The sequence below is a fragment of the Orycteropus afer genome, unplaced genomic scaffold, assembly GCF_000298275.1.
Source record: "Orycteropus afer afer isolate SDZICR_OR568_19922 unplaced genomic scaffold, OryAfe1.0 scaffold00151, whole genome shotgun sequence".
NCBI lineage: Eukaryota > Metazoa > Chordata > Mammalia > Tubulidentata > Orycteropodidae > Orycteropus > Orycteropus afer.
Window position 1 is genome coordinate 8,003,081 of NW_006921738.1, and position 12,753 is coordinate 8,015,833.

Here is a 12,753-nt window from a genome sequence, read left to right on the forward strand (position 1 = left end):
TATATATATATATATATATATATATATATATATTTAATTTTATTGTGATTTGGGTGAAAGTTTACAGGCAAATTCATCCTCCATACAGTTCACATACACTTTGTCTCATGACATTGACTGCAATCTCCCACAATGCAACAGCTCCCCTCCCACTTTCTCCCCATAGCCACCTTCTCCCTGTATACCTCCTTCCCATGCACTTCTGCCCTCTGAGCTTTCTCCCTGTGCATACACAGCCTTTCTATTTTCCCATGATTGAGCTCTCCAAGAAGTCTATCTACCTAGTGTAAACATTCAGCTCATATGCCTGTCTTTTGTTTGGCTGGAAGCCACAGGAGTGGGTTCAATTCCAGACCTGAAGGGCAGCTAGAGGCCACAGTCTCAGGGGTTCTACCAGGCTCCATCAGACCGGCAAACATGGTCTCTCTTTTTTGAGTTTTGTTCCATATTGTTCTCCCACTGTATACAAGACCTCCTACACATATCCCCCTCCAAGTGGTTGACAGTGGTAGCTGGGCACCATCTAGTTCTTCTGGTCTCACAGTCGTATAGGCTGAGGATTGCATGGTGTACCAGTCCACTGGACTAATTGTTTCCACGCGTCTTTGGTTTTCTTCACTCTTCTTTGCTCTGGACAAGGAGAGACCAATCACTGCATCTGCACGGCCATTTGGCAGGCTTTTAAGATCCCAGTTGCTACTTGCCAAAGTAGGATGTGGAACAATATTTTTGTGTAGTATGTTAAGCCAATTGAGCTTGATATCCCCTGCGACCATGGCACCAAGCCCACAGGTCCAACTACTTGCTCCCTCCAGGTACTGGCTTGGCCAAGAAGTGACTACAGCTTTGTCCCTTGTCAGCTCTACTGTATACCTGGACATCTTATAGAACATACAAATATACTTGCAAAAACACTGTCTGCCAACCCCACACTCCCCCCTGCATAGACATACATAATTGTTCTGCCTGTCCACCCATCCATGTACCCATGTATCAACATTTGCCATCACTGACAATGCAGCAGTGTCTGTGCAAAAGGGTTTATCTTTGTTGTCTGTATCTCGCATGCGCCTATGTCTTCCTCTTCCTCAATGCCACCATGTTGATCACTCACATTTGGTACACTGCACTTCCCTTCACCCAAATCAATACTTGTCTCTTCCTATCTAGCAGTGTTCCCGCCCCTCCCCTTCCACCCCTGGTAACCAACAAAGAAAATTTTCTTCCATATATAATTAACCTTTCCTTGACTTTTTACAATAATGGACTAATAAAATATTTGTCCTCCTGTGATTGACGTCTTTCAATCAGCATAACGTCCTCCAAGTTGATCCATGTCATGCAGTTGTTTGCAGACTGTACGTTTTTCTTTAGGGTTGCATAGTATACCATTGTGTGTATATATCATAGTTTGGTTATCCATTCTTCTGTTGATGGACACCTAGGTTGTTTCCATCTTTTTGCCATTGTAAATAGCTGGCTGAAAAGTACTTTTATCGGTCCAGAATTTTTACTATTTTATAATTTTAGTGTTTCATCTCACATAATTTCAACTAATACTCCCTTTATAAATATTCAATTGATATTTCCCAGTGGACCCTGAGGTTAGATGAGTGCTTTGAAGGGGACAGACCCTAATCTGAACAAGACAGCCCATATATCTTCCATATCATCCCAGGATTAACTCTGTCCAAGAATTAAACAAAAAATAGGAGGACACCTCAGCTCCTAAAGCCCATGTTCCACTTTGAGATTTTGGTCTCTAACAGTAAGCCTGGCACTTAATATCTCTTTAGAGAAAAGTGATAGCTCTAAACTGAAAATCACAGTTCCTCATACCTTTATTGACTAGATGATAGTGGATTTTCAGACCTTAAAAGAAAAATAGAATATTATTTCCCATTAAAAAGATCACAAAACCCAGCAGCCCCAAATGCTGCATGAGAAAGCTCCTTATCAGTGCTGCTTTTTCATGTTAGGAAACAATGAACTTTATAAAAAAACATCATCCAATGTCATAGTCAAACTATATCCCTGACTAGGTCAATATTCCCAGTAAGTTCAAGTAGAAGACCAGAGGTTGAAAACTGGAAGTTTGTGGATACATCTTGTAAGTATGTTTTGCTTAGCTTGCACAGTATTTTTAAAAATTGCTCAATTTTTTAAAAAATTTAAAATTTTAAAAATTTGTAAAAATTGCTCAATAGGGTAGCCTACTGAATTTAAATGAAATTTAAAATTCATTCTCTCATTTGCTCTGCTCACATTTCAAATGCTCAGGGTCACATGTGGCTGTAGTTGTTAGGTGCTGTTAAGTTTGTGTGTCAACTTGGCTAGGCCTGTTTGAGTGGCTGAGCAGCTGGATATAGTTATTTCCCATGGTAAGATTGGTAATTAACTCCATGTGGAATGTATTGGAGCAGCTGAGGAGCTGCTTTAGAGATATGGTCTGCTTCCTGTATATGAGCAGCAGCTTTGGGAATGGTCTCTAGCTTATGGCACGCTTGAACCCTGCATGTAGCTGAGTCATTGTTCAGCAGCCTGCCATGCTCTGCTGATCCTGGGACTTTCAATGGACTTGAATCAACAGCCTGCCATGTGGTTTGGTAACACTGAGACTGTGCCATTTTATTTGTCAACCTTGGGCTTATTAGCCTAGCAGCCACTAGCTGCCTAAGTGAAGAGATGCCTCTAGCTTCAGTGGGCCAGGAGCAAGAGGCAGAGCTAAAGCCCAGAAGGTCGAGGGGCTTTCACACAGCCCCTAGAGCCTGGCACTTCGAACTCGGACTTAAAGCCTCTAAATTGTAAGAATAAACTATTTTTTAAGGCCATCCCATTTGTGGTATATTCCTGTCAGAGTGGAACTAGGTAACCAGAACAGGTGCTGTCAAGTTGGTTCAGACTCAGAGCAACACCATGAACAACAGAACCAAACACTGCTCAGTCGTGCACCATCCTCACAGTTGTTGCAATGTTTGAGCCCACTATTGCAGCCACTGTATCATCCCATCTTATTGAGGGCCTTCCCCTTTTTTGCTGGCCCTCTACTTTACCAAGCATGATGGCCTTCTCCAGGGACTGGTCTCTTCTGATAACATGTCCAAAGCATGAGACCCAGTCTACCCATCCTCCCTTCTAAGGAACACTCTGGTTGTACTTCTTCCAAGACAGATTTGTTTGCTATTCTGACAGTCCATGGTATATTCAATATTCTTCACCAACACCACAATTCAAATGCAGCAATTCTTATTCAATCTTCCTTATTCATTATCCAACTTTTGCACGTATATGAGGCAACTGAAAATACTATGGCTTGGGTCAGGTGCACCATAGTCCTCAAAATGACTAGTGGCTAGCATACTGAACACTGCAGATATAGAATATTTCCATTATCTCAGAAAGTTCAATAGGGTATCATGAATTTAAATTAACATATTTAAAAATAAGAAATCTCACAAAGATACCCAAATTTCTAGCTTCTCGAAAAACTTATCTAGAAACTCTAGGCTGAATTCTCACCTGAAGGAAGTAGGAGGAATTGAACAAGGCTGTGTTATGTATTGAATTGTGTCCCCAAAAAATGTGTTGTAAGTCCTAACTTTTATAACTCTGGTTATAATCCCATTTGGGAGTGTTACATAAATGAGGAAGTGTTCGTGTAAGGTATGTCTTAAATCAATCTCTTTTTAGGTATAAAAGAGCAGATTAAACAAGCAAAGCAAGCAAGCACAGATGGGAAGATACATGCCACATGATTCCCAAGGAACCTAGGAATAGAAACTAAAAAGATACAGGGACCTCCCTGCAGAGAAACAGAGAGGGAGCTCTTCCTTAGAGCTGGTGACGTGAATGCAGACTTTAGGCCTCCTAAATTGTGAGAAAATAAATTTCTGTTCGTTACAGCCATCCACCTGGGGTATGCTATAGCAGCACTAGATAACTAAGACAGGCTGCTATCTTTTTGATATAGAACGTACTCTTGTTCACTATGGTCCTCACTACTCCCTATCGTCTTACATCTGCACATCAGTCACTTTTGACACATGTCTGGATTTCCGTGTCTTTAGACAGGAAGCAAATACTTTGGGATTATCCTAGTTTCTACTCATAAACTATTTCTAATTATCAAGTTCAACTAAAATAAAAAGTCACAGCCAGTCTGTCTATACTTACTTCTAGTATTTTAGTGAAATTTATTCTAGAGCAACAGAAAAAGACCTCCAGAATTCAACTGCCTATTTCCTATAAGGTATTATTTCAGCAATCTACTAAGGACACATAACAATTTGTTTTAAAGTAGTTTATTTAAAATTTGGTAATTTAAGTAAGAGTATCTAGAATTTTATTTCAAAATATTACAAAATCAAAATTTTTATACTGAAGGTATTTTAAAGGTGTGCCGGTACACAAGGTTACACACTTGGCTGCTAACTGAAAGGCTGGTGGTTTGAATCCACCCAGTGGCTCTGCAAGAGAAAGATTTGCTCCTGTAAAGATTATAGCCAAGAAAACCCTACAGGGCAGTTCTACTCTGTCATGTGGGGTTGCTATGAGTCAGACGCTGATAAGATGGCACCTACCAATAAAGCTGTTTTAGAGCTCTCATTTTATAGATGAAGAAACCAAGTCCCACAGCAGTTAAGGAACTTGTCTAAAGTTAAACTGCCAAAAGTAAGATCAGAGCCAGAGTTCTTTTGGCTACACTGTCTCACCCTTCCCTCCCACAGTCACGTAATACTGTGGTTCACTGTTTTTTCCCCAAAGATGGCTACACCATTCTATATCCCAATATATAATATGATGTTGACACATGTCCATCAAGAGGTGAAGTCTATGTCCTCTTCTACTGAATCTGAGCAGAACTTTGTAATTGCCTCAATCACTGGAGAAGAGACACTGGATGATCTCCTAGTCAGAAAAGGAAAAGCGGCTTCTGCCTAACTCACCCTCTCAGGGCACCTGCCTGAGGAAGCCCAGGCCACATGAGGGTATTTCATCCCACAGCCCCAGCTCTGACCCCAGCCAACAGCCAGCATTAACTGTCAAACACTACATGAACAAATCTTTTTATGATCCCAGCAGCCAGCCTTTGAGTTTTCTAGCTGAGGCTCTGGACATTATACAGCAGAGACAAGCCATCCCTGCTTTATTTTACTGGAACCTCTGACCCACAATAATCATGAAACAGAAATAATTATTGTTTAATCCACTAAATTTCAAGGTAACCTGTTACATAGTCATTAAAACTGGAACAGATGCTTTCAAGAAGAGTATCACTGACTGCTTTACACTTATATATTAGATAAGTATTTATGTAATGAAACAAAACATTGACAAGTCAAATAAAATGCTGACTTAGCTTACCATTCAGGGGGTACCATGCTTCCATCCACATCCCAGAATGTGTTTTTGCCATTCATTTCAGTAGTATATATAACCCATCGGTGACGGCCTATGTTGAAAGATCAGAATTTAGAAAGATATTGAGAAATAAAGACCACCTTTTCCTAAAAACCGTAATTTGTTGTTAGGTACCATATGACTCCTATGTACAGCAGAATGTATGTCCTATGTACAATAAAATGAAACACTGCCTGGTCATGTGCCATCCTATTATTGCTATATTTGAGCCCATTGCTGCAGCCACAATTTCATGCTTTTAAAGTAATTTTTTTTTATTAAGACTTTCTTTGTGCTTTTATGTAAGAGAAGTGTTAGAGAACTTCTGGGTATGTTAGTTAACATAAGCTCCAGGAAGTGCGTCAAACTTTGATTAGCAGCCTGGACAATACCACAGCAGAGTCTCTCACTAGGGACTAAAATAACTCACTCTTGCTAGTCCCCTGCCAAAGGAGTAACAGAGAGGATAGGGAAATGTTTTCAGGAAAAGGTATTCAGGGGGAAAAAAAACCCAAAAAAAAACAGTATTCAGGAAAAAAGGCCTCCTCCTGAGACCTGGGCAGGAGAAATGTATTTACATCAAACAAATCTGAATTACATGTTTCTGGAGAAGTATTCTAAAATGAGTATCTCATATCCTTTTGGTAATTGGTGGATTATACATAATAAGTAAACATTAACAATGATAGATAAGTATGACAACTCATGTTATTTTAATAACATGGTATATTCGTTAACAGATTTATGTGGGATAGTTAGGAGTATAACCACTATTTGCAAAACTGCTTCTACTGGCAGGGAAATGCATTCTGAACCTCAAATAACTAACCTGGGTCTTAAATTGGGTAAAGACGCTGGTAGGATATCCCAATAAAGCTGTCACTTATCAGTGGTTACTAGACAAATTCTATGAGCCTCAGATTCTTTATCTATTAAAATTCTTTATCTCTAAAAGATAGAGATGCTGTAAAACTAAGATTATTTAGTTCAGTATCTGGCAAATAAGAGCACAATGCATGTTAATTTCTTCTCTCCCTTCCTCACTGTGTCCTAATCCTCCAGATGGAGACTACTGAATTAGCGTCAATAATGTATTTTAAACTTTTAAGTAAAAGGTGATATGCATTTACTTTACAGGATTCTTGTAGGTAAATATATAATTAACAAATATCAATTAATGTTATTAAAGATAATTCAATCTTGAGAATAAATAGCTAAAACTACCCTCCAGTGGGGCAGGGAATCAGGAAGGGCAGAGAGAGGCCAGCTGGAGAAAAGTTCCAGAGTTAGGCCAGGACAACAGAGCTGGGCCTGGACAATCTTACAATACATATAACAATTTTAAATGTGCATACTCATACTTACTCATTCCACTTCCAGGAACTAACTCTTAGAATATGTGAACAAATAACTGTGAGTGTAGTTATAACAAGTTCACTGCAGCATTTTTTCTAACAGTAAAAAGCTGAAGGCCATCTAAATGTCAATAGACAAATGACCGAAAATCAATGGTTAATCCATACAGTGGAATACTGTGTAGTTATAAAAAGAATGTTGTGAAAAAAAATTTAAAATAAAGTACAAACAAAAAAGAATGCTGTAGAGCCAACTTACTACTATGAAAAACTAGTCCATGATTTTTAAGAAGAAATACTTCAGCCCAGGAACACTATGAACGAAACCAAAAACTAAACCCATTGCCATCGAGTAAATTCTGACTCATACGACCCCTATTGGGTTTCCAAGACTACAAATCTTCAGAGAAGTAGATTGTCTCATCTTCCTCCAGCAGAGCAGCTGGTGGGTTTGAACTGCTGGCCTTCTGGTTAGCAGCCAAATGTCTTACCCACTATGCCACCAGAGCTCCTTATGAATAATATAATTCCAAAAAAAAAGAAAAAAAAAAAACAAAAAACCCACAAATGTAGGTTAGTAGATTCATTCCAAATGTCAAAGATGAAGAAACTGAAGATTTTCATTAACTTTTACAGTCTAAAATTAATCAAATATGCAATCAAGGTGCATTGATAATTACTGGTGACTGAAACACGAAAGCTGGAAACAATGAAAAAGGATCAGTAATTGGAAAAAACATTGGTGACAGAAATGACACTGGAGATGTCATGATAGAATTTTGCAAGACCAATGAACTATTCATCGCAAATACCTATTTTCAACAACACTGATGGTAACTATACACATGAACCTCGCTGGATGGAATACACAGGAATCAAATTGAGTACATCTACGAAAAGAAATGATGGAAAAGTTCAATACCACCAGTAAAAACAAGGTCAGGGGCTGACTGTGAAACAAACCATCAACTGCTAATATGTAAGTTCAAACTGAAGTTGAAGAAAATTAAAACAAGCCCATGAGATCAAAAGTGTAATGCTGTGTATATACCAGCTAAATTCAGAGATCATCTTGAGAAAATATTTGATGCATTAAACACTAATAACTGAAGACCAGACGAATTCTGGGATGACAACAAGGCATCATCCATGAAGAAAGCAAAAGGTCATTAAAAAGACAGGAAAGAAAGAAAAGCCCAAAATGGATGTCAGAAGACTTTGAAACTTGCTCTTGAATACAGAGTAGCTAACGTGAATGAAAGAAGTGATGAAGTAATAGAGTTGAACAGAATATTGCAAAGGGCTTGAAAAGACAAAACAAAGTATTATAATGAAATGTGCAAAGACATAGAGTTAGAAAACCAAAAAGGAAAAGCACACTCAGCATTTCCCAAGCCAAAGAACTGAAGAAAAAATTAAAGCTTCAAGTTGCAAAACTGAAGAATTCTATGGACAAAATATTGAATGCCACAGGAGGCATCAAGAGGATGGAAGGAATATAGTCACTGTACCAAATAGGAGATCTGGTGGCACAGTGCCTAAGGCATCTGACTGCTAACCAGAAGGCTGGCAGTGCAAACCCACCAGCTGCTCTGTAGAAATAAGGCAATCTACTTTCGTAAAGGTTTACAGCCTTGGAAACCCAATTGGGGTCGCTACAAGTTGGCATTGACTCGATGGCAAAAGGTTTGCTTTTCTTGGTACCCAAAAATAACTCGCCAATGTTCAATCATCTCAGGAGGTAGCATATGATCAAGAACTGATGGTACTGAAGGAAGAAGTCCAAACTGTACTGAAGAAATTAACGAAAAACAAGGCTGCAGGAATTGATAGAATACCTACTGAGATATTTCAACAAATGGAGGCAACACTGGAAGCACTCACTGGTCTATGCCAAGCAAGTTAGAAGATAGCTACTTGGCCAAATGACTGGAAGAGGTCCATACTTCTGCCCATTCCAAAGAAACGATGATCCAAAAGAAATTATCAAAAAATATTACTAATATCACATACAAATACACTTTTGCTGAAGAAAATTTAAAAAATGGTTGTCGCAGTGCAACCATTCTATGCCAGGAATTCAAGCCAGATTCAGAAGAGGGCATGAAATGAAGGATATCAGTGCTGATGTCAGATGGATCTTGGCTGAAAGCAAAGAATACCAGAAAGATGTTTACCTGTGCTTTGCAAAGGCATTCGATTGTGTGGTTCCTAAGAATTATGGATAACATTCCAAAGAATGGCATCAAGATAGAAGGAAGACTCATTAACAATATGTGACCTGCAGATGATACAACTTGGCTTGTTGACTGCGGGCTTGGGACCATAGTCGCAGGGGACATCAAGCTCAACTGGCATAACATACTATACAAAACATTGTTCCACCTCCTACTTTGGTGAGTAGCAACTGGGATCTTAAAAGCTAGCAAGCTGCCATCTAGATGCAGCGATGGGTCTCTCCTCGTCAAGAGCAAAGAAGAAAGAAGAAAACCAAAATTAATGGAAACAATCAGTCCTAGCTACTGATACACCATCCGATCTGCAACATATACAACTATGAGACCAGAAGAACTAGATGGTGCCCCGGCTACCACTGTCATCCAATTGGAAGGGATGTAGGAGAACCTGAATAGAAAGGGAGAACAATGTGGAACAAAACTCAAAATCATTTGGAGGGGAAAAAAAAAAAAAAAGAAGGTGGGGACCACATTTGCTGGTCCAATAGAGCCTGGTGGAACCACTGAGACTATGTATGGCCCCTAGCTGCCCTTTAGGTCTGGAATTGAACCCACACCTGTGGTTTCCAGCCAAACAATGTCAGGCATGTGAGTTAAACATTTACCTCAAGTAAACACACACCCTGGAGAGAACAATCATGGGAGAAGGAAGGGCTGCTTATGCACAGGGAGACAGCTCAGGGCAGGAGAGTATGGAGGGATGGTCACTGGAAGAGGTAACTATGGGGAGGAAGTGGGAGGGGAGCTGTTGCATTGTGGTAAACTGTGGTCAATGACATGAGACAAAGTATATGTGAACTGCTGTATGGTAAGTGAATTTGCTCTGTAAATCTTCACCCAAATCACAATTTAAAAAAAAAAAAAATAAATAAATAAAATAATTAAAAAAAAACTTTGCTTGTTGAAAATGAAGGACTTGAAGCACTTAATGATAAGCAATAGCTTGATAAAAGGAGAAAAGTCTCAAACAGTCAGGGATTTAATTTTACTTGGATCCACAATCAATTTCCATGGAAGTAGCAGTCAAGAACTCAAATAATGCATTGTAGCAGGTAAATCTGCTGCAAAAGATCCCTTTAAAGTATTGAAAAGCAAAGATGTCACTTTGAAGATTAAGGTACCCTGACTCATGCCATGGCATTTTCAACTGCCTCACATGTATGTAAAAGCTGCACAACGAATAAAGAAGACCAAAGAAGAATTGATACATTTGAACTATGGTGTTGGTAAAGAATATCAAATATATAGCATGCACTGCCCGAAAAACAAACAAATCTGTCTTGGAAGGATAGCCAAAATACTCCTTAAAAAGGAGGATCGTAAGACTGTATCTCAAATACTCTGCACACGCTGTTAAGAGGGCACAGTCCCTGGAGAAGGACACAAAGAAGGGACGCTTGGTAAATTAGAGGGTCAGCAAAAAAGAAGACTGCACTAGATGGATTAATACGGCGGCTGCAAGAATGGACTCAAACATAGCAGCAACTGTGAGGATGGTACAAGACTGAGCAGTGTTTTGTTCTATTATAGATAGAGTTGCTATGCATCAGAACTGACTTGACGGCACCTTACACCCACACAGACTCATTAAAGAATAAAAAATAAACAATTAAAAGAAGGTAATGTTCTAAGGGGAGGAGACTCATTTTGTCTTCATATACTAAATATCAATGGTTTATAACACCATGTATTATTCTTAAAATTAGCAATAATAAAGATACATTTTGAGGAAAGGAGGGAGAGAGGGTGAAGGGATAGAAGAAAGGAGCTAAAGGAAAACCAATGTTACAGTTTTAACAACAAAGTGATGAGGTGGAAAGAATGTACTGGCCTGAGGCTCTGCCGCTAACTAGCAGTGCTATCTGATTAAGCCCTTTTCTTTAAAGCATTTCTTTGGGCCTCAATTTCTTCAACTATAATTGTTTGTAGATAATGTGTTAGTTACCAAGTGTTACAAAAATAGAAATATTACAAGTGAATGGCTTTAATAAACAGAAACTTACTTTCTCACAGTTCAGGGGGCTAGAAATCCAAATTCAGGGAGCCTGCTCTGGGCGAAGGCTATGGAGGGTTCTGAGCTTTTGCTCCTGGCCAATTTATGTAGCCTGGGATTTCTCTTCCCCCCTCTCTTCTCTGCTAACTTGTTTAATTTCTTTTATAACTCATGAAAGACTGAATCAAGATACAACATACACTAATCTTGCTTCATTAACATAAAAAATCTCAAATTGGATTATAACCACAGACATAGAAGCTAGAATTTAAAATACTTTTTTTGGGGGAAACAATTCAACCAATAATAGATAATCTCTTAAAATCTGTTCCAAGCCTAAAATTTTATGAGTTGTTTGAAAATTAAAAATATAATGGTTATTAGAACACTTAAGATATTGCTGTTTACCAACTTACATCCAATCCAACTATACATGGGTCATGCATTCCTAGCAGAAAATCTTAACTTAATGACCCAGTTTCTCAAACTGTAAAATGGAGAGAACAAAAACATGCACCTCAAGGAGATGTTGAAGATTAAAGCAGATAAGGTATACTATATATCCTAGTATAGAACTTAACACATAGTAAGTACTCAACCAAACTAAACCCAACTCACTGCCATCAAGTCAGATCCGACTCACAGTGACCCCTCCTTGGGTCTTTGAGGCAATATCACTATGGAAGTAGATTGCCCAACCTTCCTTCCCAGGAGTGGCTGGTGGGTTTGAACCACCAGCCTTCTGGTTAGCAGTCAAATACCTCAGGCACTATGCCATCAGAGATTTACCACCTTGGAAACCCAATGGGGGTCGCTGTGAGTTGGAATCGAGTCGATGGCTGTGGGTTTGTGTTCTGGTTACCTAGTGCCGCTCTGACAAGAATATACTACAAATGGGATGCCCTTAACATACAGGAGTTTATTCTTACAATTTGGAGACTTTAAGTCCGAGTTCAAAGTGCCAAGCTGTAGGGACTGAGTGAAAGCCCCTCGACCTTGGGCTTCAGCTCTGCCTCTTACTCCCAGCCCACTGAAGCTAGAGGCATCTCTTCATTCAGGCAGCTACTGGCTACTGAGACTAACAAGCCCAAGGTCAACAAATAAAAAGGCACAGTCCCACTGTTACCAAATCACATGGCAGGCCATTAATTCAAGTCCATTGAAAGTCCAAGGACTGGCAGAGCATGGCAGGCTGCTGAACAACGACTTGGCTACATGCAGGGTTAAAGCGTGCCCTAAGTTAGAGACCATTCCTAAAGCTGTTTCTTATATATGGGAAGCAGACCACATACCCAAAGCAGCTATTCAGCTTCTCTAATAGATTCCACCATGGAGTTAATTACCAATCTCACCATGGGGAGTAACGACATTCAGCTGCCCAGTCACTCAACCAGGCCCAGCCAAGTTGACACACAAACGTTGACCACCACAGCTTGGTTTTCAGTTCCAGTATTTCTTGAGTGCTTACTCAAGTACTCACATCCTACTTTGGTAGTGACTAGGGTCTTAAAAGCTTGCAAGTGGCCATCTAGATGCAACAATGGGTATTTCCTCATCCACAGCAAAGAAGAATGAAGGAAACCAAAGACACGTGGAAACACTTAGTGCAAGGAACCACCAGACCATGTGATCTTCAACCTACATGACCGTAAGACCAAAAGATCTAGATAGTGCCCAGCTACCACTGTCAACCACTTGGAAAGAGATCAGTGCAAGAGATCCTGGATAGAGTGGGACAACAATGTGGAACAAAACTCAAAATCATAAA

General features: G+C 39.5%; 1 protein-coding gene across 1 annotated transcript in view; it reads right to left on the reverse strand.

Annotated features, from left to right (window-relative positions):
* NDUFA12 (NADH:ubiquinone oxidoreductase subunit A12) overlaps positions 1-12,753 on the reverse strand; it is a 45,092-nt gene that overhangs the window by 28,773 nt on the left and 3,566 nt on the right. The window contains exon 3 of the mRNA XM_007946137.2: positions 5,365-5,452. Within this exon, the coding sequence (XP_007944328.1) occupies positions 5,365-5,452 (88 nt within the window). The remainder of the gene's footprint in view (positions 1-5,364; positions 5,453-12,753) is intronic.